This window comes from Gordionus sp. m RMFG-2023, chromosome 4 (assembly GCF_954871325.1).
Source record: "Gordionus sp. m RMFG-2023 chromosome 4, tfGorSpeb1-WG-v2, whole genome shotgun sequence".
Taxonomy (NCBI): Eukaryota; Metazoa; Nematomorpha; class Gordioida; order Chordodea; family Parachordodidae; genus Gordionus; species Gordionus sp. m RMFG-2023.
The window spans coordinates 12,907,178-12,934,772 of record NC_088778.1 but is presented as its reverse complement, the minus strand read 5'-3'; the positions used below and the strand labels follow the sequence as shown (position 1 = coordinate 12,934,772).

Sequence of the window (27,595 nt, the reverse complement as noted above, 5' to 3'; positions counted from 1 at the left end):
TCAAGAAATAAATATAATAGAAGAAAAGATAAAACCAACTTATAAACCATTTTTTAATAAAATATCTTTTCAATTAACTAATCAACATCATAAATCCTCAAATTATATGCCTCCACAATTATCTGCTCAACATTATACGCCTAATCAAGCTTTAAATTTTGATGGGAAGAGGATGCGTAAATCAGTAAATAGGAAAACTGTTGATTATAATTCTTCCATCATAAAATATTTAGAAGTAAGATTAAATATTTTTAATTTCTAAATAATGTAAATTTCAATATTAATTTAAATGCTGTATATCATATAATATATTCTTTTACATTATAAGCAATTATGATATGTTCATAATAGATAATTATTCTAAGGTCTTAATAATATTATCTAAATAAAATATATTTTTTATAATTGTTACATTTTTAATGAAATCAACTTAATGTTAGTTAGCATTTAGTATTAAAAGTAATAATATAATTATGATGATTAAAAACAATATATATTTTATTTAATAAATTTCATAGGCATATACAAGATTTTCTTATGTGGTGGGGCTATTAAGTTTGTTTTTATGCTATAAATTTTATTAGAGATCATTAAATCCACTATTTTTGGCTGTTATATTTTTATAAAAATAATTTTGGGTTTTCACTTGTTTTTATGTAAAAATGCTTTTTTTTCTGAAAATTTTGAGTTAAATTAGTTATTTTAAATATTTTTAACTTATTTATGTTTTAAATATTGTATACATGGAGGGAGGAGGGTTTAATGGAAATTTTTTAGTAGCTTAAAAGATATTTATAAGAATTGGCAAATTTCTGTTGGGGTAAGGGGATTAACATGTTATTTAAATTTGGATAATATTAGATAATTTACCTTTCTTTATATAATTATAGTTTTATAATTTTATATTAATATTACATGAATATATGTAATAATATTTAAACTCTGTAGAGGTAAAATTTTAGGCCCAGTCCAGATTAAATAATATTATTTTCAAGCCCAGCCCAAGATTATTTTGGAATTTTTGATAGCCTGGCCTGAATTCTTACTTTTGATAATTTATGGCACAACCTGGAATTTTAATATTTTGATTAATTATAGCTATTTGCAAATTATCATAAAGGAATAATTGAAAATATGAACTTACAAAATAAATGCTCCATTCAATGATTTTCAAACTTGTTCTAATTGATTAATTGATAAAATTAAAAAAAATATTTTAAAAGAGCTTGGTATGCATTTTTTATTTAATAAAAATTTAAGTGTGATCTGGCTTGGATTTTTTAAATAATTCCATTTTTAGCTTCTTTGGGGCTGGAACAATAGGTCTCTGATAAATATATAATATATATAGATATTTTAATGCTTGATTTTCTCCTAAACTTTTATGCTTTTAATGATTACACTAAATATATTATAATTCATTTTTAATTAAATATATATGTTAATAAAGAAGATAACTTATATTAAAAATATCATTTTAATATGGACCCCATATAAGATTAAATTTTTATTAGTTATATTTGTGATGATAAAATATTTTAGGTTAGCTATAATTTATTCTGAGGATTTAGCAATATCATAAAAAATTTAAAAAAATAAGGAGGAAAAATATGTAATTTTTAAGCAAAGAGGAACATTATTTAAAACAGAATTACTTGAAATATTAATATATTATGTTTAAAACTTATAATTATACTTTTTTAAAATAGTGGTAAAATCTTGATAGGTAAGATTTTAGCCATTTTTTTCAATAACTCAAAATAAATGATTAAATAAAAGAGAAATATTTGCAAAATCATATTAAAAATGAAGTTTATTTTTGTTTGAAAATGAATATTTTAAATTATTATAGATTATTAAATTTTTGAAAAATAATTTATAAAATATAAAAAAGTTATGGCTTTATTTTAATAGATAATAAACTATAATATTTTTTGGAAATTTTCTGAATATTTTTATTTGTTATTTTTATTATATATTTTTTTGAAAATTTGCTTAACTATTTTTAATTTATAAAATTTATTTTACTTTAAAAAATTATGTCGTCTCATATCTTACATATAAATCAAATTATAATTAATCTTATTATTAGTTATTTTCTATGTTTGACTTACTTATTGCAAATAAATATTAATAAAGTTTTAGAATTCATAATAAAGGTTAAAATGCTAAATGGCATGAAGAGTCAAATTTTCAAAGTGGAAAATTAACTTATTGCAAATTTCATGTCAATTGGGGATATGGTACAAGCTTTATATATATGATATTGATTAGTGGGCCTCAAAATGGGTAAGGGGGGGGGGGGAACAATATTGACTTTATTAAAAAAATATTGCTAAAAAACACTTTAAAATTCATTTATTTTTCAGTATGTTATAAGAAATAGTCCAATATATACAAAATTGTAAAATAATATACAATCAAATGATGATTTATTGATATTATTAATAAATTTTAATTGTAAATAAATATTTCCCAACTATACCTGCCCAAATTTTTTTTATTGTGATGAGAAAAAGTTAATTTTGAAAAAATTTCACATACAAATTTTGCAATGCAGCTGGTGATATATTAATTGAATTGAAATAAAGATATTTATAAAACATAGTGTTAACGTTAAGTATATCAACAAAACTTAAAATATTTTAGAAAGTTTACAAAATTACTTTGTTTGTGTTTTTTTAAACCTTACCCTTTTTTATTAAATATTATTTTTTTCATAAGTATAAATATAATAATTTTCCCAAATTTTACTTACTATTATATTTATGACAAAATATACGTTTTTCTCTCAATTCCATTAAAAAGTTAATTATATTTGAGTAGAATATAGAATATTAATAACAAAATAAAAATATAGAAAATATGTTGATAAAGCAATTAGTATTATAAACCTGCCTAAAAAAAGAGTTTGGCCCACTTGGATCTAATTATTATTTTTAATTTTCAGGTGGGATGAGCTTGCACATCTTTAAGAAATGTGGGATTGGACAGCAAGAAAAAAATTCAAAAAATCTTGGACTAATCACAGAGTTTTCAAGATTTTTTTTTGGGACAGGTAGGGTTCACAAAAAACAGGTCTCATGGGTTCTAATTTTTATAATATTTTAATATTAATATATGATCTACAATCTTTCTAGTTTCCCTGTATAACATTTTTAATCTTAAAAAAACATAGGATAATTAACCTATCATTTTAGCAATGTAATACATTCGTTTTATTAATAATCTATAACATTTTTACTGAACACTTCATTTTTATAAAAAAAATATTGTCAATATAAAGATTTTTTTTATACCAAAACCAATATTCATGTCTAATATTTTCTTAAACTTCTTATGGTTTTCTAGAAAGTAAGCAGTAAAACTGTTATTGTGAACTTCATATAGTGAATTTTTGTTATGTTGAATCAAAATAATTCTATTATTGATTGACAAAATATTTTTAATGTTGGGAAATGTTTATTGAAATAGAAACATAATAGGTCATTTATTAGTATAAAATGCTTTTTATAGTAATATGCCCTCTTTTATATATTTAATATGTTTTTTATTGATTGATAATTTTCATTTATTGATTATTTTTGATATGAATATTGTTGATCATTTATTCAGAGACATACTAATACTTGACATCAATATCAGACTAATATCATGGTATTGGGCAGTATTGGTATGTATCATCAGATACTTTAAATTTCAACTGATACCAATAGTTGATTCACTGTTAATTAATCTTCATTATATTTAAAAAAGATTTAGCCAACAATTTATTTAAAAAAATATAAAAATTTATAGACTGATAAAAAAGAAAATACTTTAATTTTTATTTCTTATTTATCTTAGTTTAATTTTATGAATTTCATGAATTAATTATAAAATGATGAATAAATAAAAAATGACAATCTGCATTTATTAAAAACTTTATATTATTATCAGAGATATACTACATTAAATTTTATCACAGGTATCAGATCCAAATTTTTATTTATTTACCTGGATGGTACTAGTACAGGATCTTATAAAAAATATCTATTAAATGGAATATATAATTTAACTAGAGATTTATCTATCATAATTATAATAATTTATTTTGAAAAAATATTGAGATAAATATAAGATATAAAAATTATAATTTTTGGATTTATATAAGAAGCAATTTATTTTCTTCTGTTTGTAAGTAGGGGAGACCAGAAAGCGATTTACGGGGTAATAATGTTAACACGAATAACTTTTTCCCTTGAGCATATAGACCTAAATTTAATGTGGAGATGTATTTTTATATCTAATTCCTTACCTTTGTTCATCTTTTGAAAAACTTCATAGTTTGACATATTTGCCAAAAAACCGTTTTACCCAGAAATTATATAAACCTCTAGTTTATTCTACTTTTGGAAAGTATATTAAAGCTCACGATTTAAATTTATATATTTTTTTAAAGTCACTTATAAAATAATATTTATTGGAAGTTTATAGCATAACTAGAAGTCACACAATAACAATTTGTGTAATATAACACCTTGGAGTAAAGTTGTTATGGATAAAACGGTTAAAATTTTCCGTCTGGTTAAAAAAAGATAATTTTTAAATATTAACATCTACACCTTATAAAAAGATTTTTCTGAGCGAAAAAGAACATTAATAAATATTTTGTATTATTTGGAATAAAATTTTAAAAGTAATCGCAAAGAGAGATAATAATTGAAATGTCCCATGTGCTTAAAATAGTCACACTCTAAATTTGCTATTTTTGATAAAAATATTTACATTCCCATATTATATTGATAAGTTTATACTTAAAAATGATGAATAGATGCCAAAGTTACAATACTTTGTTCAATAAAACAAAAGTTATATTCAATTTTATTTTAACCACTTTGCTCGGATGCCTAGCCATTTTACTCTGGTTATGAGGTAAAATGGCTAAGATCACATACCTCACATAATTAATCATAGCTCCTAAAGTATTATAGGTAGAGAGCTACATTTTTTATTTTTTTTGTAGATGAGGGATTTGGCTTCATATAAATTTTTAATTTGTTAGGTTTTTGTTTCAAAATTTTATGGTAAGAATGCAAAATACCAATCGTTTTATTGTAGTCTCCTCTACTTTGTTTAGTCCAAATGAACATCTCATGATAGAGCTGGTAGAAAAGGATCTTGCAAAAAGACCGCCAGTTTAGTCCCAAGCATTGTGATCATTCCTTCGAGTTTGGATTGGGTTCGGGGCAGGAGGGTTCTAGTGAGGAAGGGATACTTGTGGCGTTCACTGTTTTATCGATGATGGTATTGATGGCATAGGACCTGGGTAGTCGACCTTTTGAAAATGACAATTTAGTTGGTGGTGGGTGGCCTATACTGTCAATGTTATAATTTCAAAAGCCAATATCAATTTTAAGCTCATACTTGGGTAGGAAGTTAGAGCTATTCATACCTTAGGAATATGAATTCTCACTAGTATTGTTTGGATCGGTTGCTAATATGTTCATATGGCTATATCCTAATGGATTTATAAGGTTAAGGAAGAGAGAAGGATAATCACTTTGCAAAGAATTCAAATGTAGGTATTCAACGGAATTTCGAAGGTAAATCCCAATCCTTTTATCAATATGAGTTAGGATATGTACAAATCCAAAGGCTAAACACATTGACTTGTTGTGAATCAATAATGTGGTCTCCAAGTGTTTCATAAAATTTACAACTGATGAAAGGAAAACTATACCGAGTTATATCTTTGAACGGAGGCCTAAACCTCCAAATTTTGATGGGAGTGAGGCTTGTACCCAAAGCTATAATGTGAATTTAAGAAGGATTGATGCAAGCATATTATTCAGGTCATTTTTGAGATCTTATAATATGTCTGAACACTTAAATATCGAAGATGAATGAAACGTAGAATTTTAGAAATATTAATTGATCAGATAAGGCCTGATGAGCAGGTAAAAATTTATAATTTCCTTCATAAGATTAAATTTTTTAATCTAAAATAATGTATCCGCTGATAGGTGAACCCAGATGTCTGAATACTTTGTCTACGAGTAAAGATGATCGGTTACCTGATTTCGATTGACGAGTAAAATTAACTGTTGGAATTTATAGACAAACCTGCCATGGGTTTATATATAATTTATGAATCTTTCATTAATTTTGCATTAATTAGTTTTTTAAATTTTCTCACATTCAGGAGGTCCAAGATGGGGGAAACATAGTAAGAGATTTTTTCCTACATAATAATTAGATAATTATGTTTTAAATTTTGACCCAGGAAGGTTGCTTAATGTCTTTTGACCAAATGCTTTCGTTATTTTTTTAAGTTTTGTTTGCTGATAATTCTTTTCTCTTTTATTGGGGATTGACCCAATTCTTCCAGCGATACATTTATGATATCCAAAGTTGAACTGGATGGGGGTTCGGGCTCTATATTTTCAAATATATTCTTAATGGATTCCACCTTTGCCAAATATAAGTGCCATGAATGACATAATGATTTACCTTTTGTTAATAGACCTTTGGATTTTTTCATCATGCTTGATGTCACCTAGTTTTATATATTAAAAACAATCACGATATCCTATAAAAAATAGTTTTATGTTAGTAAAAATCTAGAAGCTAAAATTAAAAAAGTTCCAATCCCATTTAATCACTTACCTTTTGTAGATTTTTAGCCTTATAACCGTTTTTAAAGAATGGATCACTGCATAGAGATTTCATTGGGGAAAAATAAAATAATTCTTACATTGTGAATATCAAAATATCAAGGGAAAAGAAAAATATTCAATCTTTGTTACGCTAAATTATATATTTTTTTAAAAGTTAAATATTTTGATTGATAATTAAATTTAAATAAATAAATAAACTGATATCATAAAAATCTTGAATTTTTTATTGATATTTTTTTAAATGAGATTGGTTGGACAAACATAATTTTTTTTTAAAAAATCTCAGATCGAAGCTGAAAATAGGTTAAATTCAGGGCTTATTTTCCAACCTAGTTTAGTCCATTGAAATTTGGCTGGATTTAACGGGAATCGTTAATAATATAAACTAAATTTTTTACTATAAAAATTTAGATATAGTTAAAAAACGCTATCAATTTTTTATAATTAAACAGTTTAATGTAAAGGTAATAAATAGGGCTGTACCGATACTTAATATCGGATCGGCATCAATATTAAGCGTTTTTAAAAATGTCGGATCGGGCCAATCTTTTTAAAAAACCGATCCGATATTTTTTACTGTTGTTATTTTATAATTGAATATATAATCATAATTTTTTTTTATTTTAAAAATAATTTCATTATAATAAATTAATGAAAGAAACTAATACAATTTTTTGTTGTTGTAATGTTTAAAAAAATACTTTAAAATTTTGCTCTATTTTTTGTTATATTATCTGCAAAAAGAAAATGATTTTAAAATATCTAACGAGTCACATTCAGTTAGTGTTGATAAACGATTCAATTTAGCCAATTTTAAAAACGATTAACTCAAAATTTTGGCCAAGAGTATATTACCTTTGCTTATTGATTTTCTTCATATATATCAGAAAAGTTTGGACTTTTTTTTGGCTAAATCGAGGCATAGGTAATAATATTTTGGTTAAAATTTGGATTTGGCCATTTTTAAAAATCTGTTAAATGGAGGTTTTTAACAACACTACATTCACCCGTAAACATTGCAAATATTTTAAATGATAATATTAGGGGTGTACCGATACCATTTTTTGGAGGCCGATCCGATCCGATATTCCAGATATTAAATTGATATCGGCCGATTACCGATCTGATATCATATCTAATTTTGTATTTTGTAAAGATACCAATAGTTTTAATTTTTAATAAACTTTTTATTAGTATAACATCTATAAGTTAACTATACCATAACTTATGTCATTTAAATATATTATAATGATCAATTATAGTTTATATTCAATTCAATTGCAATTCTAACAATATATAAAATATTTTTATTGTTAAATCACTTTTATATAATAAGTAATAACATCAATCTATGATACATAATAATAATAAGTAATAAAATTATGAAATTTGAAAAAATATTTAAAATCATATTTAACATAAATATATCGAAGATTTCTATTTAGAAATACCAAAATTTCAAATTTATCAGAGGTCAGCCTGCGGCGATGGTAACTGTCAATATCACCAGTTTCACTAAAAAGAAATTCTGAAGAGATTATCGCACACTTTTATAAACAGAATGCGCAAAAAATAACAATAAGACAGAATATTAATTAATTAATTATTATTATTAAAATGTACATAAAAATGGATTTCGATTTTATTTATAACATATTTTGTTAAAGACGCCATTTTATATCGGATCCGAAAATTTTATAATATTGGCGATAACCGATATTTTAAAATGGGTGAATATATATATTTATTTGTAATTCAGATCATAAATTTTTAAAATCTTAACAAATTTTTCCTAATTAAGATAGTTTATAAATTAATTAAATCTTACTTCATCTAAAGGAATACAAAGCCTGGCTAGCTTGTGAGATTTCTTCAGGAGTTAATATATATGTTCGACTAGTGGGAGTAGAAGGATTGACCAGCGAGAGAATATGAGATTTAGGCAACACTAAAATATCATCTTTCAGATGAGATTTAAATGAGGCTGAAAGTCCACAAGCGTGTAAAAATCGGATTTTTACTTCTTCATTTGTATCATTTTTATCGATTATATATCCTAACCACCATTTATCTTCATACACACATTGTTATATATCCATTAATATTTTAAAATATAATTTTCTCATTTAAAAACGAAACTTGTTTTTTATTATATTTTTTGGAATTAGAATATATTTTGGTTTTTAGTCTATTTTGATTAATGGGAATAACTCCGTGAATTTTTTGGGTACCATGTATGGGCAGTGCAGAATCAAGTCTTTTACGAAGGGCTAATTCCTCTTCGATATATTCTTGATTGGATTATTCAAATTAATTCCATTAATATTTTCTTTAGCATAATTATATAATTCTAATGGGGTTAGGATTTGATTTTTATTTGGCCTTTGAAGACTAGCTCTGGCAACTAATCTTTTGACAGTTCTTCCGATACCGTCACATGCATTTTTGCCGTGAGCAGTGGCAAAGAAATGCCATTCGGCAGGAATATTAAAATCGTATATATGAAGGCATATGTTCAGAAAATTTTTGCGATTCTTGTATTGAGACGCAGCTTCATCTGAAAAATAGATTATTTTTTCTGGTTTAGAATTAAATTTGGCTGTTAAGAAATTATAAATTCTTTTTGATAAAGGTGGACTGCACTAGTATTATGGCTTAATGATTCGGATAAAATAACAAAATTTATATTTTTTAATTCTTCTCCAGATTTATAATATTCTACAAATGAATGTATAGTGGCCTGCACGTTGTTTCAATGAAATCCCTGAACTTCATCTTGTTAAATGAGGAATAATTTACAGAATAATCTAGAATTGTTAAAAATTCCCCATCTTTTAAATTTTCTTTGGAATTCTTCAATAAACTTTGTGTTTAGCTATAAACGAGTGACGCAGTAAAATTTGAACTTTTTCTAATAGATATTCGATGAAATCATCAATGGACTTTATAATAGTTTCAAGATTTGCTCTATCCACCGTGATCCATTGTTTAAACGTGACATATTCTATACGATTTCTCTGAAACAATTGGTATAATTGGCCCTTAAGAGATTCTATACCAGGGCATTGATCACAATTTGTTAAATAACATTTTGGCTGAGATGGATTACAAATAATTTGCGCCAAAAGATAGTTATAAAATTTATACAGTAATCTTTTGCTGTAATTTCAGCATTTACATTTGTCATTAATTTCACATTCTGATGAATGGCGCAGACACAAACAGTGTGTGTGCCACTAGCTCCAACTAAAATACAGTTTTTTGGTCTAAGTTCGGCAAATTAAGAGAATCCAATTGATATATTTGGGTATTCTTCCTTAAACATCTTGAATATTTCTTTAAGATTATTTAATATAAGTCTTTGGACTGATTCTTTCTCGCCTTTAACAGATACACTTTTGTTCCAGGCATGAGTCGGCTTATTTCATCAGATAATAATTTTGTTATTTTTATTGCTTAAAAAATTTTTCAAAATCTTCGAAATTTTCTTTATCTCTGGTTATTTTAATAATTTAAGATAATGACAATTTCATAACATTCTTGGTCTTGATGGGTATGACTTAGTCTGGGGGGGGGGTGGAGGGTTGAGGGTAGGCCTGGTAATTAATGCTTAATAATTTTCCTGCACTCCTTTTATCCTGCTTTTTTGTTCATGTGCTAGTCGGATTTTTTAATTTACATTGAAGTATTAAAAAAATTATTAAAATTTTTTATCCTGAATATCTCAGGGGAATAAGGTTTACAAAGTTATATAATCGAATTTTATGATAATTATACATTAAAATATTTTAAATCAATAAAAAAAATGAATTTTAACATATTATAACTACTATATATAGCGCCATCTATTTAGTATAAAAATCGCAATATTTCTTTAAATAAATATCCAGCCATGCTAATTGTTGAAGAAATTATTAAAAATCGGAGAACATATTCATTTCGAAATATTAATTTCAAATTTTCAACTGACCATAAGATTACCCATATTTTATCAAAAATTAATTTTGATGTTTCGCCATAATTATCAATTATTAACTTAGTTATTGATTTTAGATTAATATTTGATCATATTTAGTTTTAAATTAAAAACTAATTATTTAACATCAGTAAAAAGCAAAAAAAGACGTTTTTTGGACCTTTAACTCCGATTATCTCCGCTAATATAGTTGCTAATGCGCTAAAATTTTGTTTATAATCTAATGGGAAGATATATAACCAGTCTACAACTTTTTATCGAAATTGAAAGGGATCGGCCGAAAATCTTGATTTTTTGCTCATTTGACATGGAATGACCCTGTCCATGTTTAATTTCATTATGTATTAAATTAAAATAAAATCTTATTATGTTTACCCCCATAAAAATCCCATCATCTAAGGGTAAAAATGTAAGCATACTTTGTACAATTGGAATTGGAGGGGTAATCCATTATAAAATATTCGAAGGAGCTTATAATGGGTTATTATTCCCTGATTTTATGACAGAGCTTTACCAGATGCAATTATTGTAATGGATAACGCATCTATCACAGAAGCCATCTTATCGATGCTTATAGATAGGATTGAATACTTACCACCATATTCACCTCAGCTAAATCCCATTAAAAATTTGGAGTCTTGAAAAATAAATATCGAACAATCAATCCCCGCACTAATTCAAGAGATGGAATTATTGGGAATATTATTCAGCTCTTACACGGATTTATTCCTTATAATTTTACTAACTTTTACAATCACATTCTAAGCTATTTGAAGTTAAGTTATCGCGGGCAACTGATTAATTAGGTAATCCGGACTATCATCAAATTCTTGGAACAATGGAATATATTGATAAATTATAATTATATTTTTTATGTATTATCATATTTTTATCGAAATAAATGGATATAAAATTACAAAATAGTTTATATTTAAGAAATTCTAAAATTTTTAAAAAGACTTTTTACAAAAAAGGATTTAGAATTTTAGATAAAATTTAATCAAAAATCTTACTTGAGTTCTCAAAGAAGATCGAAAAATATTTTCATTTTTCATCACAAATTATATATTTACAACATAATTTCTTTTTATTATTTAAAAACGATTAATCTTGTTAATTAATTGCTTGTCCTAATTTGATTTCAATATGTATTACATAAATTAATCTAAAATCTTATTAGGTTTACCCCCTTTTATTGTAAGTTGATTATTAACACTCGTTTCACTATATATGTTATCGTGATAAATTTAAATTATTTAGTTCCTCATTATTTATGATTTGCATATGCATGTTCTATAATTCAAAAATAAAACTAAAATAGCTGACACATAAAACATTTAATTAATTCAGGCATTTCTACACCCCCCCCCCTTCCACCATTAATGACGATATTACCACTAACTCATTCTACCCATCTACAAAAACAAGGAAATCAAAATTAAACTTAGAACAAATAAAATATAAAGATTTTATCATAATATTTGAAATGATAAACTATATTTCCTTCCTAGTCAAAGCCTATTTCCAAATTTAGATTCGATTAGGACTTAATAGGAAGACATTTATTCTACTGAAACGGAAGCTACGCCTCTATGAGAGTTGATTGGAGATTAGGATTAATTATGTAGAACATTAATAAAAATTTTATTTTAGTATTTTCACCACTCAAGATTCGAGAGATTTAATATGAAAGGCGAAAACATTGTTTTAATAACTTTTTTGATTTGTTATGTTATTTACTTATTAATACCAGGTTTGTTAGCCATTTTTCGACGCAATCTGATTGGTAATTTTTTGCAATACACTCAAAGATTTTATAATTAAAATTAGTAACTTTTATTATCTTTTGAGACTGATTGCTATAACTTTTTGGTAAATTACTTTGTTTTTTTTCGTTTTCCCTGACAAATTTTATATAGTATTAGTGACTTATATATGCTTGGATACTATCTGTGTTAGCATGTTCTCTACTCTCATTATAATTCTTTAAAACGCAAAATATTTATTTCTAAAATAATTAATATTTGTTCCTTTACACTTTTTACCTCGAAATCATTTAAATAGATTGAGTTGTTAACACTCATTTTTATAAAAAGTTAGCTCCCGCCCCCTGTTCTATCATTTCATAAGAAACTAGTTTTTTAAAAGGAGCGCGCTTCTGCTCCAAATTTAAAAAAAAGCAGCGCCGCCGCTCCTTTAATTTAATTTTTATAATATAAGGTACACGCAACAAAATCATAAATTTTTTCATCTATCAAAGAAAATGATGCATCAAAAAAATTTATTGCCTTTAACAGTAGTAAATTTTCTAAATTTGAATTTAGCAGCAACGCTTCTCGCCTAAAGCCTGCTAGCAGTACTAAACAATAGGGGTGTAACGATGCCACTTTTCGGAGGCCGATCCGATCCGATATTAAATTGATATCGGCCGATTACCTATCCGATATCATATCTAATTTTGTATTCTGTAAAGATACATACTTTTTATTAGTATAACATCTATAATTTAACTCTACCATTAACTTATGTCAATTGAATATATTTATTCAATTTAATTGCAATTCTAAAAGTATATAAAATATTTTTATTGTATAATCACTTTTATATAACATTAATCTATATACATAATAAGTAATAAACAAATATATTATGAAATTTGATAAATAATTAAAATAATATTTAACATTAATATATCGAAGATTTCTTTTTAGAAATATTAAAATTTCAAATTTATCAGAGGTCAGCCTGCGGCGATGGTAACTGTCAATATCACCAGTTTCACTAAAAAGAGATTCTGAAGAGATTATCGCACACTTTTATAAACAGAATGCGCAAAAAATAACAATATGGCAGAATGTTTATTAATTAATTATTATTATTACATGGAATGTAATTGGAATATCATCATTATTACTTTATATTGATAAATCTGAATCTGAACTTTTTTGATGATATACCGAACATTATGTATTTCTGTGATCCTTTTAATGTGTGTCATGCCTGATTGATATTAATTTTTCGACTCTTTCATTCTCTCGTTTTTGAATGAATTTTTCAAAATGCTGACCAGATTCTTTGACGAGGCACTTGAGGGTGGTATTGAAAGACATTGTACTGCCACTTGACAGAGGGGTTGATTTGTACATAACCTTCTCCATCAGAGTGGTTTGGTATGGATTGAGCTCTCCTATATGTCAGCTCCTTTATAGAAACCTTGTTTTGAACGATATTTTGCTAAATTACTCACAATTTTTCCAATATCGCAATTAATTTGGCCTGAAATAATATTTATTAAATTTAAAGCCACTGATTTCACACCATAATATTTAGAAAGAGATTTGTTGCATAATGATATTCTCGGCAACAAAATTTCTTTCGTTTATTAATATGCATCTTAACACTTTTCAAATCATTTCCATTAATAATAAAAGTTGATGAATTGAGTTTTATATCCCAAAATAATTTTGGTATGTTAGATAATAACGCTGCCGATTCTACAATTATAATTTGTTATAAATAAATTCCAAAAAAGTCAGGACAATTTCTAATTTATCCCGTATCCTTCTTTGTCCAATATAATATTCCTTTGTTTGTCTATAAATAAACTTGAAATTGCAATTTCTTGCAAAATTTCCTTATTTTTCGCAACATTATAACAAAACCTCTCCATCTTGTCGGACTTGAATTTTTAAGGAAGATTTATATCCCTTCAATATTTACCTTTATTTAAAAGTTGTCAATAAAATGCCATTAAATATTATATATTTAATTTGATTTTTTAGATGATCTTTTCAATAAAACGTATTTGGATAAAGCTTTAATAAGCAGATTCAAGCAATGTGTAGATCCAAATCATTCAATTAAAGACTCACGAGGAATATAAAAATTATTTTAAATTTATGATATAATAAATTAAATTTATAAATCATAATTTTTGCAATAAAATATTATATAATAAGGAAAAATTCGGTATTTTTTTAACCTTTTTATCTCTAAATAACAATTATATTTATGATTATAAACTGGTGAAAATCTAAAGTTATTCAAAAATATTTATTTTATTTTTATAATGTTATAAACCTTTTATTAATACCGCATATAAAAGATTCCAAGAGTTTGGCAAAACTCGAAATCTGCAAAATAGGATCTTCAAGGTTTTTGCCCAAGGCTGACCTAAAATTTATTCATTTTGAAAAAATAACGATTATATTAATATTTGGCTATATTCTGTAATAAATTTACATTCCTGAGAGTTAAGACTTATAAGTTTTAATGTTATTTCATAAATTATCAAGATCGAGTTTTTCGCTTAATATTTTAGTTAAGAATATAATGTATTCATATGAATTTTATCTTGTGGAATTTAGACATCAAATACTCCGTAATTTTTAATATTATTAGTCATATTTATGGATATATTTTGTTTAGACTGACACCTTTGAAATGAACTTTGGGATATAATTTTAAATCTTATATTTTCGAAATCTTTCTCCGCCTCAACTGTAGCCACTAAATGGATATTGTGGCACGGTTTAAAAATTTTATTTACGAAAGCTGATTCATATATATGATCCAACTTTTTTAAAAAAAAATCCAATTTTTAACTCTTTTAAAAAATCAATGATTTAAATATACCCACCCTACCACAATATTTTATCAATCATTTTATATTGTTCTTATGTATAACTATGATTCAACCCAATCTCTAAAAATGATATTCTAATGAGTAAACGCGTTACTATTCAAACTTAGGATTTTTTATAGCACTGCAATAATATAAAATTGATTGAAAAATTTTATCATTCAACAATAAATGTTTTATCAAAATATATCTTATTTATTTATTATTTTTTTAAGCCAACATGTTTAGAAAATGATTTAAAAGTCTTTATTAATTTTTTTTAATGCCAAATTGTAATTTTATTTTTAGGAACGCAAATGGAGACGAGACTCAAGAGACATAAATTTTCCCGAACCAGATCCATCTTACAATGTAGAGGTAATAATTCATTAATGTTTTTAAAAATAATTACTATTACTTTATTTTATTTGCTTATGAATAGATGCTCCCCCCTGAAGGCTATTCAAATAATCCCATTAATTCTGTGATGACGAAATTTATCCGTACCGCCACTAATAAGATTAAATGCCCGATATTCAGCGTCGTGGTATATATAATAACAAATATATCTTAAATTTTTTTATTTGTACCATTTAATAAACATTAATATATACTTATTAATAGTGGACACCCGATGGCAGGAGATTGATAACCGGTGCTTCTAGCGGGGAATTCACACTATGGAATGGATTAACTTTTAATTTCGAAACCATATTACAAGTTCTATTTATTTTTGTGATAACTGATTATACTAAAAAAAGAAAATAACGATGAGTGATAAGTATAGAAAAAAGACAAAAAACGTTAAACTCATAAAAAGGAATTAATATAAAACAACCAATCTGAAAGATTAGTTAAATATATACTTATATCTAATTTTTTTATAAATTTGATATTGGAATATTATAATCTAATCGGGGAGAATGGGAAAATTTGAAGATTGAAATAATTTTAACTGGATCATAAATTTGGATGTGTTTTGAAGGTCAAATATATATTAAAATTGAAACAATAAACTTCATTTTAAGTAATAATAACAAAAAGAATAGCATTCTTTAAAAAACTTAGAAGTGGTTTATTTTTCACCCTTGATAAGTTTGAAAAATTGTTTTCAAAATTAATTAGATCACGGTGAATTCCTGCATAACGCGCCTGAACTAGAACAACTCATTATTTCCAAAAAACAATTTAACGAAATATATATAGTTTATCATCTAAAGAGCAAAATAAACTAGACATTGAATTTGCAACAACCTATGTCAAATTGACCATTTTCCAAAACTTAATATGTGTATATTGGAAGAAATTATTTTATCTATTCAAAATGTCTTCAAGAAATTTACTTAGTAAAATAAAAAAATTCGGGCTGGGTCGGGTCGGACCTTCGAAATTTTTTTAAATATATCTAAATTTATCAATTTTATATTGAATTTTTTATGTAAACTAAAAATATTTGATTTTATTTTGAGAAATTATAAAAATTAATTTCTATATTTAAATAAATTCGGAATTTTTTTAAATAAATTCGGAATTTTTTTAAATAAATTCGGAATTTTTTTAAAAAAATTTCGGCCGGGCCGGCAAAACTTTTTTAAAAAAAATTACGGGCCGGGCTTGAAAAATTAGGCCCGATGCAGATCACTTATTATATTTAATTAGCCGGTTATATCTTACTTAAAATGTTTAGTGTTACAAAATTATTGAAGTAGATTAATTTAGTTGTTTACATTCAATGCAATGTCATCTTTTATTTAAAAAAAGTTCCTTCACATTATGGTCAAGGGAAAATGCAAATATTTATCAACCATGCCTATGATATGGCTTGAAAAATTTTATAGAAAATTGTTAGTTAATCTACATTACAATATAAATGTTTTCAATCAAAAAATACTTCATCTGGCATTTCTAATTGCCATATTTTCTTATAATTTTTTTATTATCTGTTTCTAGTTTTCAAATGATGTACGATTCGAAAATCTGATCATATTCTTTTTCACACACATCTTTGTCATCTTTATAGTGTGGAAAAATGTATTTCAAATGAGATTTTTGAGATACTACTATAAAAATATTTTTCCATATATTAAAAATTAATGAATATGTGGAATAGCAACAAAAAAAATACAATTCAATAAAGAACCACAAGTTTATAATAAAATTTTAATATATAAAAAAAGATGGGGAAATTTTTCAAGAAAATTAGCAATTTTATTACATCCCTATTTATCTAAGCTCATGCCAAAAATAGACATACATAGCCAAAAGCATTTTGATTTTGCTTCAGGGGAAACAAATTGAATATATACAATTTATAAATAGAAACATAAGAAAATTTTTACCTTTAAATGAAATTTTCATGGTGGGTAAATGCCACCATATAAGCTATTTTCATTTTTTTAAATAACTACAACAAAAAATAATTTAGGGCATCTCAGAGTTGGTTGCTACAAGTTTTTGCTACATTTTGTTTACAACTGTTTGGCTAAGATTTATATTTTTGTCGACAGCTACTTGCAAAATAAAGTGGAAAATAATTATATAGATAAAATGTTAAAATAGAATTTTTTAAAAAAAATTCTAGGTGTAAATTTAGAACTCAGATGAAAAAGGGTTCTGGTTCCTATATTTGCTACAATTCCAAGGGTTCTGATTCCAGTTCCAAAGCCTTCTATCGATAAAAGGCATAATACATTTTTATCCTTTTAATTTATAAAAAAATTGAAGTTTATTTTTTTACAGGCCCATGACACATCAGTTAGAGCTATGGTATGGAGCCACAGTGATCAATGGATGGTTACCGCCGACCATGGTGGCTATATCAAATATTGGCAATCTAATATGAACAACGTTAAAATGTACCAAGCTCACAAAGAGGCCATCAGAGGATTGACGTTTAATTTAATTTTGTTTGCATATAGTAATTTAACTAAGCTACATAAATTTAAATTATGTTAATCTAATGATTTTATTAAAAAACATTTTGATATATAGTGGGTTTAGTAATTTTTATTTTTTTAACTATATATATATATAACATAGTTTTAGTCCAACAGACCACAAATTAGCATCTTGTGCCGATGATGGAACTGTTAGGATTTGGGATTTTGAACGCTGCGCCGAAGAAAAAATTTTGAGAGGTGCCTATTTTTTCCTTCAAGATATTAAAGCATTGAATCTTAATATATTTGTATTATATATATTATATAATGTTATAATAAAAAAAATCAAAAGTTTTTTAGTTTATGTTGAATTTGTTTATAATATCATATTTTATCTGGGTGGAAATAAATGGTATTATGGATTAGTTTGCGATTTGCATATATTAAATAAAAATAATAAAGGATTATGTATCCGTTTTATATAAAGCAACCCTTTCAAAAATTTCTGAAATATTATTTATACCTTAGCTTATAATATAATCAAATTCATTTTATTATCATTAATTTATTCATCCGAATGTTGGTTTGATTTGAGCTTCAATTTTCAAATTTTTTAGATAAAGATACTGATAAATAATAATTATATAAATTATGAAAAGTTATTTACGATGGAATTTTTTCCCATTTTTCTCTATGTATTAATAATATATTTTGGTATAAACCCACAACATTAATAACATATTACGTCAACAACTTACCTCATCAAAATATCCCTATATTCAATTAACGTATTATTCAAACTTAATGAACACGATTGACTAAACCATCCAAAATATTTTAGGAATTAAAATGGAACAAAAAATAGATAGGATCTCATAGAAAATTTTCCAGACGAGGAATGACAGGTATAAGATTAAATCTTATAAACTACTAAAGAACAGCAATCAAAATAATTGAAAAAAACTAAATCATAAATTAGACAACATGTTACCCATCCTACAAAACAACACTTTCAAAATAAACTCCAACAATTATGGATTAATCGCAACTTTACAGGAAGAAATAAATAAGATAATAATATTCAAAAGAGCAACGGTTTCTAAAATTACTTCCTATCAAGATTTATTGGATGATTGGACTCTCACTATAAAAACCTCTTGAATAGACCTCCTAATCAAACAGATTTTTTTTATTTGTCAGTAGCGACCCTATGAATATTTAGCCAGTAAATCTCCCTACCGTCAAAGGACTTTCATCTATTTGCTGTTCCAGGATGGGAAGATATACTGCATTCGGTAAAATTGGCAACAAAGTCATGGATATATGTTGTATTTTTAAATATTGGACAAATGCAATTTTTTATTTTTCCTCATGACATAGAAAAATTCTTCAAAAGGCCAGAATGTTTATTCTAATTAATTTTAAAAAAACTACTCATTTGACTACTAGAAAGAAAAAAAGTAAAAAGTTGCCATTAAATTTATGTTTTGCTGTTGAGAGTCTAGTCTGCACTTAAATTGTTCAAATTTCCCATTATTTTAGCTACATTTAATAAGAGTGCTATTTTAAGAAACCAATATTAATGCCAAATCATAAATAATGCCAATAATGATTGATCTTTAATATAATTGCTTTTGCTTGAAAGATGTTTATTAAGTAGTGGACAAGCTTTCAGCTATATGAGGACGTAATTCTTGTCCATCTCTAACTCAAATGAAATTGAATAAATTTAAATTTGGTTCTTTTTTTTATTGGTAATAAATCTCATTTTTTTTCCAAAAATATTTTGAAATGATTTTAATATTTTATAGAAGCGATTGAATCATTCAAAATTAGCTACAAACAATAGCACGACACCATTATAAAAAATACAATTACTTGTTTCCAAAATGAATATTCGTTTTATTTTTCAATTCCCAAAAAACAAAATAATGAATAATCACAAAATCCATAATAATAAAATTGATTGACATTTTTTATAATATATTATTTATATTATTTAATTTCCATTTTCAACAGCTGCAACACTAGAGCCAATGACAATTTATAAAATTTGGGAATTTGATTAATTTTAGATCCATACTCTGCCACAAAAATCTATTAGAAATAAAACTCGAAAAGAAAAATCTATGAAGAATTAACTGTTTTGAGTTATAATTATTTTATTGCAATTTTAACAACCGGGGCTCGCATGCAAATTTTTTCTCTAGGAGATTGGCCCAAGTACAGAATTCATACTTAAATAATTACGTCCTATTCATTTATTATTCGTTACATTTTAACTTAGAGATTCACTTGCTCCTTTCCTATGCATTTAATATTTACGTCATTAATTTATTTATCTCAGGGTGCTATTCTGGATGCACCTTACGCCCCCAAGCCTTTTTCGATGTACCACGAAAAATCCATATCAGTCCTGATCTTTGCATAACAGAAAGAATAAACCTACTGAAATTGAAAGTTTATGCAAAACATTCTCATACTAATAATTTTAAAATTGAAAATTAGGGATGTAAAATTTGTTTCCCACTTCATGTTTAAGCTCCTACATTTTTAAATATATGAAATATGACTTTAAATTGGAGAAACTACTATTACCCTTTCAGAATAAATCTGGATTGAAAGAGGCATATATTCTAATTTCACATTAGTTTAGTTTATATGCCTTTCAACAAGCTGTCTAGTACATAAATATTTACAAAAATCAACGCTTCTAAACCAAATTCTAGCACGTTTTCTTACCGTGCCCTCAGATTTCTTGACCCAGAAACAAAAAATTCCTTTAGAATTCTATCCACGGTTTCTGTAAATGGGTAGCTTACAAATACTATATTCAAGCTACATCGGTGAACTACTTATCTAAGGATCGAAGGGATATATTTTTTAGCTACAAACAAGCACCTACTAATAAATGAACGAAGATGGATAACTCCAAGGCCCAAAACGATATTTTGGTAACTTATATTTTATTACTTTTTTGAGCAATCTTAATTTTTTTTTATAATAAAAAAATTATAAATTTATACCTTATTTTCTGATAACAAAATATTAAAATTGTACTCGATATTAAAAAATATTACGAAAATAATATTGTTATTTGTTATTAAATTCAATTTTCTCATATAAATATACCAGACGTATGATCAAACCAACATTCAGGTGGCGATTCTATCTAATAAATAAATGATATCTTATTTAATATTATTTTCAATCATATCAAACTACCTAAACAAAAATTATAAAAACAGATTTTTTAGTTGGAAAATTTTAGAATACTTCACATAAATCGATTATTTTACTAGCAGGAAAATGAAGAATTGTTGCTAGAATTCGATATTTCTCTTGTATTTTACCCTAAAATTTTCTGAATAATATGTATTTCTAAAATATAAACAATTTTATTATTTAAAAATAAAATACTTATTGTCATGTCAATAATATAATATATATAGGGCATGGGTCTGATGTTAAATGCATAGATTGGCATCCATGTAAATCCCTATTAGCCTCTGGAAGCAAAGACAATCAACAACCGGTAAAGTTATGGGATCCCAAGAGTGGACAGTCTCTAGCAACTATGTTTGATAATTTATATACTAAATTTATTAAATTATTTCTTATGCATAATTTTTACTGTTTTTATTTTATGTATACAATTATAACCTTCTGTTATGTAAACATTTTGTATTCGATTCGTTTAAAATTATTTATTATTCTTAATTCAATAAAAGCCAACCAACAGTTATTTTTATAAATATGTTTAATTTTTTTTTCAAGCTTTAAATTTAAAAGACCTCTAGTTTTTACTATATAGTATTTTTTAATAACAAGGTTTGTTAGATTAGATGAATTAAATGTAAGCTTAAAGTTTTTCACCCAAAAATAATTCTGGCAGAATTGTGTTCACGCTCCACTTCAATCAAACCTACAGCAGAATTCAAAAAAAAAATTATTTTATGAACCTTTATATTCGATAAAAACATAATTAATCTTGTGGCTTTTTTTAAATAAGAAAGAAGATGGAAGACTTCCTAAATATAAGATTTTGACTAATCAATTTACAACCAAAATAGAGTTGGAAGCTTATATAATTAATCGGTGATTTTCATAATATCATTTTTTCAAGATATATATAAGTTGGATGAATTTCTTACTATCTTATCAAAATGTAATCGCCTCAAAGAACATTTTGAATAGTTGACAATATTGATAAGAATTTAATCTCAAAACAAAGGAATTAAGCAACTTTGTCTAGTAATTCTCCATTTTTAAAATATAGTAGCAGGCAAATATACCATACTATTCAAAATTAATTTAATTTTATAATTATCTTGCATAATTCTATTTTATTATATTTTATCTAAATTTTATAAAAAATGACTTACATAATTAGACTTGAGAATACAATTATTTTCTTCTCAACAATAAATTTATCATACTTAAAAAATATTACAACTTGGAACTTGAAAGCAACTAAAGTAGAAATATTATGATGTTGTTACCTGTCAAAAAGAATTGTACAATCATAGGAAAACAGTTACTATAATGTATAACTAGGCTTTTACTTTGCTGACCTAATGCCTATGCTGATTAAAATGGTATGATTGTTGTTAATTTATAATTGATAAACCAACAATTATTTCAAAAAGAATAAGAGAACAAGATAGCAAATCAGCATATATTTAAAAAAAACAATGCAGTATAACCCCGCTTATAACCTTTTTTGAGGGATTTCAAGTGAAATATCGTAAATTATGTGATCTCACATAAATCAAATTCGAAAAGGTTATTAGCGGGTTATACTACTGTATTGTTAAATGTTGAAAAACGAAAAATATAAAGAAGCCTCCAACTTCGCGAACATCCTATTTTAAATGTTACCAAGATTATATATAAGGCATCTTAAACTTTGTTACTTTATGGCATTGCCTTATTTTTTATCATCCTTAATAGATAATATGAATCGAAAATGAATTATCCGCTTAAATAATTAATGATTAAATTATGCGAATAAAGTAAAAGTTCCACTAGGAGCATATTGAAAACTTACGAATAAACGAATGTTATACTAATAATTTGATAGAAAAATAAAGAGACCTCTTTGACGAATAATATTTTTTCGAATCGATATAATTTTGTTTTTCGTGTTAAATATACTAATGAATCGATCCGGATTCGAGTTACAAATGAGTCGATTTAGGCCTTGTCCTTAGCTTTAAATTTTCTTTCTTAGCCCTAACAAATATCTTTCTAATGATACTATATTCTATTATTTCTAAATTAGACAAACTGATTGTGAAAATCTTTTGTTACCAAAGGTATTTTTTTAACTTTTCTTTAGCTATCTATTTTTGATATTGTCCTTCAAACAACTTAGAAGAATTGTCTCAAAAATTTATTAAAGTTAACGAAAAGTAAAAGAAATAGCTTTGGACATACCTAAAATACACTTTATTGAATTTCTATTTATTATTTTAAACTTTTATAGTCATTCTCACAAAGGGACGGTGATGTCGTTAGGCTGGAATCCATTTAATAGTAATTGGCTAGTCACTGGGTCGAGAGACCATTCGCTAAAACTTTTCGATATCAGAAATTTTAAAGAGGAAGTCCAGACATTTCGAGGCCATAAAAAGGACATTACTTGTAATTTCTAAATGTGATTTTGATCTTTATTTAATTTCATATAGTCATTTACCCACATTTATAACGCCAGGCGCAGGATTGTCTTAAAATAACTTTCTTTTACATTATTTTTTGTCTTAATTATTTTAAAATCGATTTCTAAATAATATTATATTGGTTCATAAAACCTTATCTATCATTTAAAGGGAAAATCTTTCTCATATTAAATAATCTGCCCTTAAACATACATCTTATGGAATTATAAAAAATTCCTGCCATAAACCGGGTTTTAAAAACTATTTATTTTTTAACTCATTGGGACTGGAAACTTTCCTAAACTTTTAAAAAATTAGCCCCAGATTGACTTCTCTTTAACAATTGCTTAGATTTTTTAACGGTTACTTTAAAATTTTTGTAATATAAACTTTGAGCAGGTTGGATTAATTTTTGGTCAACGATTTTATATTAGCCTATTTTTTTTAAAAATAAAAGCTTTATCGTGGCACCCGATACACGAGAACTTATTTGTTAGCGGTTCGGCTGATGGTACCATTTTATATTGGACAGTTGGGTATAAATATAAATTATAGAAAAATTTTCTACTATAATTTAAATAATTAAATGATCTATTATCTAGAGAAAATATATTTTTAACCTGTAATATTTCATATAGAAATGATAAAGACGTTGGAGGGATCGAACAAGCCCACGATAGCATTATATGGACTTTGTCTTGGCATCCATTGGGCCATATACTAGTTTCCGGTTCTAATGATCACACTACGTATTATACGATTTGAAATTTTTTTATCGCCATGCCCATTTTAAATTTTCTATGATCAATTTTTTTTCAATCATATTTGACTAATGTTTGAATAAATATATCAAGAAAATTTTGGACTCGGAATAGGCCTGGGGATTTGATGCACGATAAGGATAACACGTTATTATCTTCCAATTCCATTGGCGTGGAAGATTATATATCGCCGAGGAAACTACAAAACGGTACTTTTGTTTATTTACCTTATCAAATATATATTGGATACCAAGAAATATATGTTTTCGAATCTACAATATTGCGTTAGAGTCCAAAAGAATACAATTATAATATAATGATGTTAAATTGTACATTACTTTTAAATATATTATTATGTTTCTTAAGTTCAAATTCAATATTTCGTAATTTATTCTATTTACCATCTTACATGTAATTAGATTTTTAAAACAAAAATATGGATTGCATCTTTATTTAAATAGTTGTAAATGTGACTATCATATCGATTTCGAAGCCTTGTCACATTTATTATGTCTGCCTAATATTATCCATCATTATATTTCCTTGAGTTTTAAGTATATCCCATCCAGCAGTCCGCAACCATAAGATTGATTTTTTTCAAAATTATTTTTTTTACGGTTGGCAGTCTCATTTTTTATAACTCATTTTAAACTATCACGCTTTAAAGTGATGAATTTATTTATAATAAATTTTTGTTTTAACCAACGAAATAAAATGTTTATATTTTTTTCAAATTAGATTACACCAAAATTGAATCATATTCAACAAGCAAAAATACTCAAATTCTAAATACAGCAACACCTCTTTTAGGTATTCGCACTACAATTTTACATTCTTCAATTTATGAATATATTTACTAATTTTATATTTTACGAGTACAATCAATGTCTCAATTATTATTTATTTTTTATTTCTCCGAAATTAAACATAATTATTCTACATTAAAAAAAATGTGGCAGATGCTAACCAAGCCGTAGTGAACTCTCAAGTTTCCTTGGATGATCATAAGACTCCATCTACTCAATCTTGCATCTTTATTCCGGGTCTAGACATCATAGCCCCGACTAATTCTACGCATCAACAACCAAGCGACACCATAAGGAATATTATTGATCGCCACGAATTCAATGCTCTCGATCGAGAAGATTCTCGAACTTTGGAAACGGAAAGAGGGAGCAAATATCACGATACCGATAATCGATACCCCCAAGATAACGCGCCTTACAATAAATCCCATAATTTTGATAGCAATTCCCATAATTACAACGAGCAAAATTACGGTAAAAATAATTTTCCGACTAATTTTAATGCGCCGAATATCGCTGGAACCGTCGGTAATATTCTTTATCAGCGTGTTCAAGATGACTTTCATGTGCGAAACGCCCCATCATTTCCAAATAATTTTAGCGATCTTAAAGTGTACACACAACCAATCTCGGACGAGAACGATGCAAATAATAATGTTTTTACTAATCGAATGTTTATGATGCAGCGGCAAATGAGGGCTGGTGGTATGATGATGAATAATAATATGAATTCGGGTTCTTCCTCCATAAGTCAGCAATTTTCGCACGATCCCTATCACTTTAATCCTAACCAGACTAATTTTACACGTAATTATAACAACAACGATTTTACTCAAGGGACTAACAATAACATGATGTTAGGGGGCGGAAATATGAATAACATGCATAAATTTGCAATATTTAATAGGTTCACGTATCCTCGTCTAGATATGCCTAACAATGGCCCCCTTAACACTAAAAAGGATTTTAGGTATCAACGAAATTATAAACGCTTGTAAAAAGACATTTTTATCGCCGACTATAGATTTGGGGCAGAAAATAATAACGAATTTTATATAAAAAAAATATATTATTTATATAAAAAGAATATTAAAATATAATATTACCAATAGACAAAAACTTTCTTTTTTCCCCTTATTTAAAATATTATGAAATTTTATAAATATAACTGCGTTTTTTGAAATTTGACGTTGATAGGAATTTAAAGTTTTGTATATAGCTTATATTGCAAAAATAAATGATGCATAGTATAAGTTGTTAATTGCTTTAGCAGTACCCACCCCGATGCATGCCCTTTACATACATTTGTGCGAGGCGGCAATAATTGCAATTTTTAGGGCGGCAATTAAAAAAAAATAGTATTTTTTTCAGAGACCTGCAGAGGTACCATAAAAATTTTAGGCCCGGCCAGAATATTTAAAGAAAAAATTTTTTGGGGCCCGGCCTAGATTAAAAAAAAAAAAATTTTTTTAGGCCCGGCTCGGAATTTTTTAAAATTATATTCGACATGGTATATACAAAAAATTTTATCATATTTTTCGGCGAGTATTATCATTTAATAAGCAAGTATATTAGCTAATGTTGTTAAACGGCTCGTTTTGAGCCGATTTTTAAAAACGGCTAACTCAATATTTTCGCCAGAAAAATATTGACTAAGCCTCGAAATTTCGATACTATATGTCTAGACTTTTGCTCCTTCTATGAGCAAAATTTTCAGGCTTGCATAAAATTTTTCTGGATCAAACACTGAGTTAGCCATTTTTAATCGGTTTAAAACGAGCCGTTTTACAACAATAACATATTTTATTTTTTTTTATTCTAAACAGATATTTAGTATATTACAAATTGATACTATAAAAAATTTGTTTAAATAATATTTTGAGAATATACTATGTATTTATAAAAAAAATAAAAATGATTTAATAAAAAATGTAACATATATTATATATTATATAATAATGTATTTAATCCTGCGTATTTTATTCCATGGCAGGAAAACTATAATTTTTTATGTAATAGATACTATGAGTGTTAGCTAATGTTAACTTTTACCAAACATTATATTAATCATAACTATATATAATCATTATAACCATATCTAATTGACGAATATAATAATTCATGTTGTATAAATTTTTTTAAAAAATATGGCCCGGCCCGGGTATTTTTAAAAATTTAAAATACGACCCGACCCTGGTACTTTGGCTTAGGGCCGGGCCTGCAGGTCTCTGAT

General features: G+C 26.0%; 1 protein-coding gene across 1 annotated transcript; it reads left to right on the top strand.

Moving 5' to 3' along the window:
• On the top strand, nucleotides 1-26,513 carry LOC135927733 (pre-mRNA 3' end processing protein WDR33-like). Its single transcript, XM_065463888.1, has 13 exons — nucleotides 1-235; nucleotides 15,566-15,634; nucleotides 15,699-15,803; nucleotides 15,881-15,976; nucleotides 17,996-18,147; nucleotides 18,296-18,393; nucleotides 21,588-21,714; nucleotides 23,624-23,781; nucleotides 24,253-24,331; nucleotides 24,434-24,544; nucleotides 24,650-24,765; nucleotides 25,295-25,366; nucleotides 25,516-26,513. Exons 1-13 carry the CDS (start codon nucleotides 107-109, stop codon nucleotides 26,358-26,360), a joined length of 2,157 nt encoding a protein of 718 aa, XP_065319960.1. The 5' UTR covers nucleotides 1-106; the 3' UTR covers nucleotides 26,361-26,513.
• Nucleotides 26,514-27,595: the final 1,082 nt, after the last annotated feature.

Coding starts and splice junctions, on each gene's coding strand:
- LOC135927733 (XM_065463888.1), top strand. CDS start 107: ATGCCTCCACAATTATCTGCTCAACATTATACGCCTAATCAAGCTTTA. Junction 15,804..15,880: donor GCCCGATATTCAGCGTCGTG/GTATATATAATA, acceptor ACTTATTAATAG/TGGACACCCGATGGCAGGAG. Junction 24,332..24,433: donor ATTTTATATTGGACAGTTGG/GTATAAATATAA, acceptor TATTTCATATAG/AAATGATAAAGACGTTGGAG.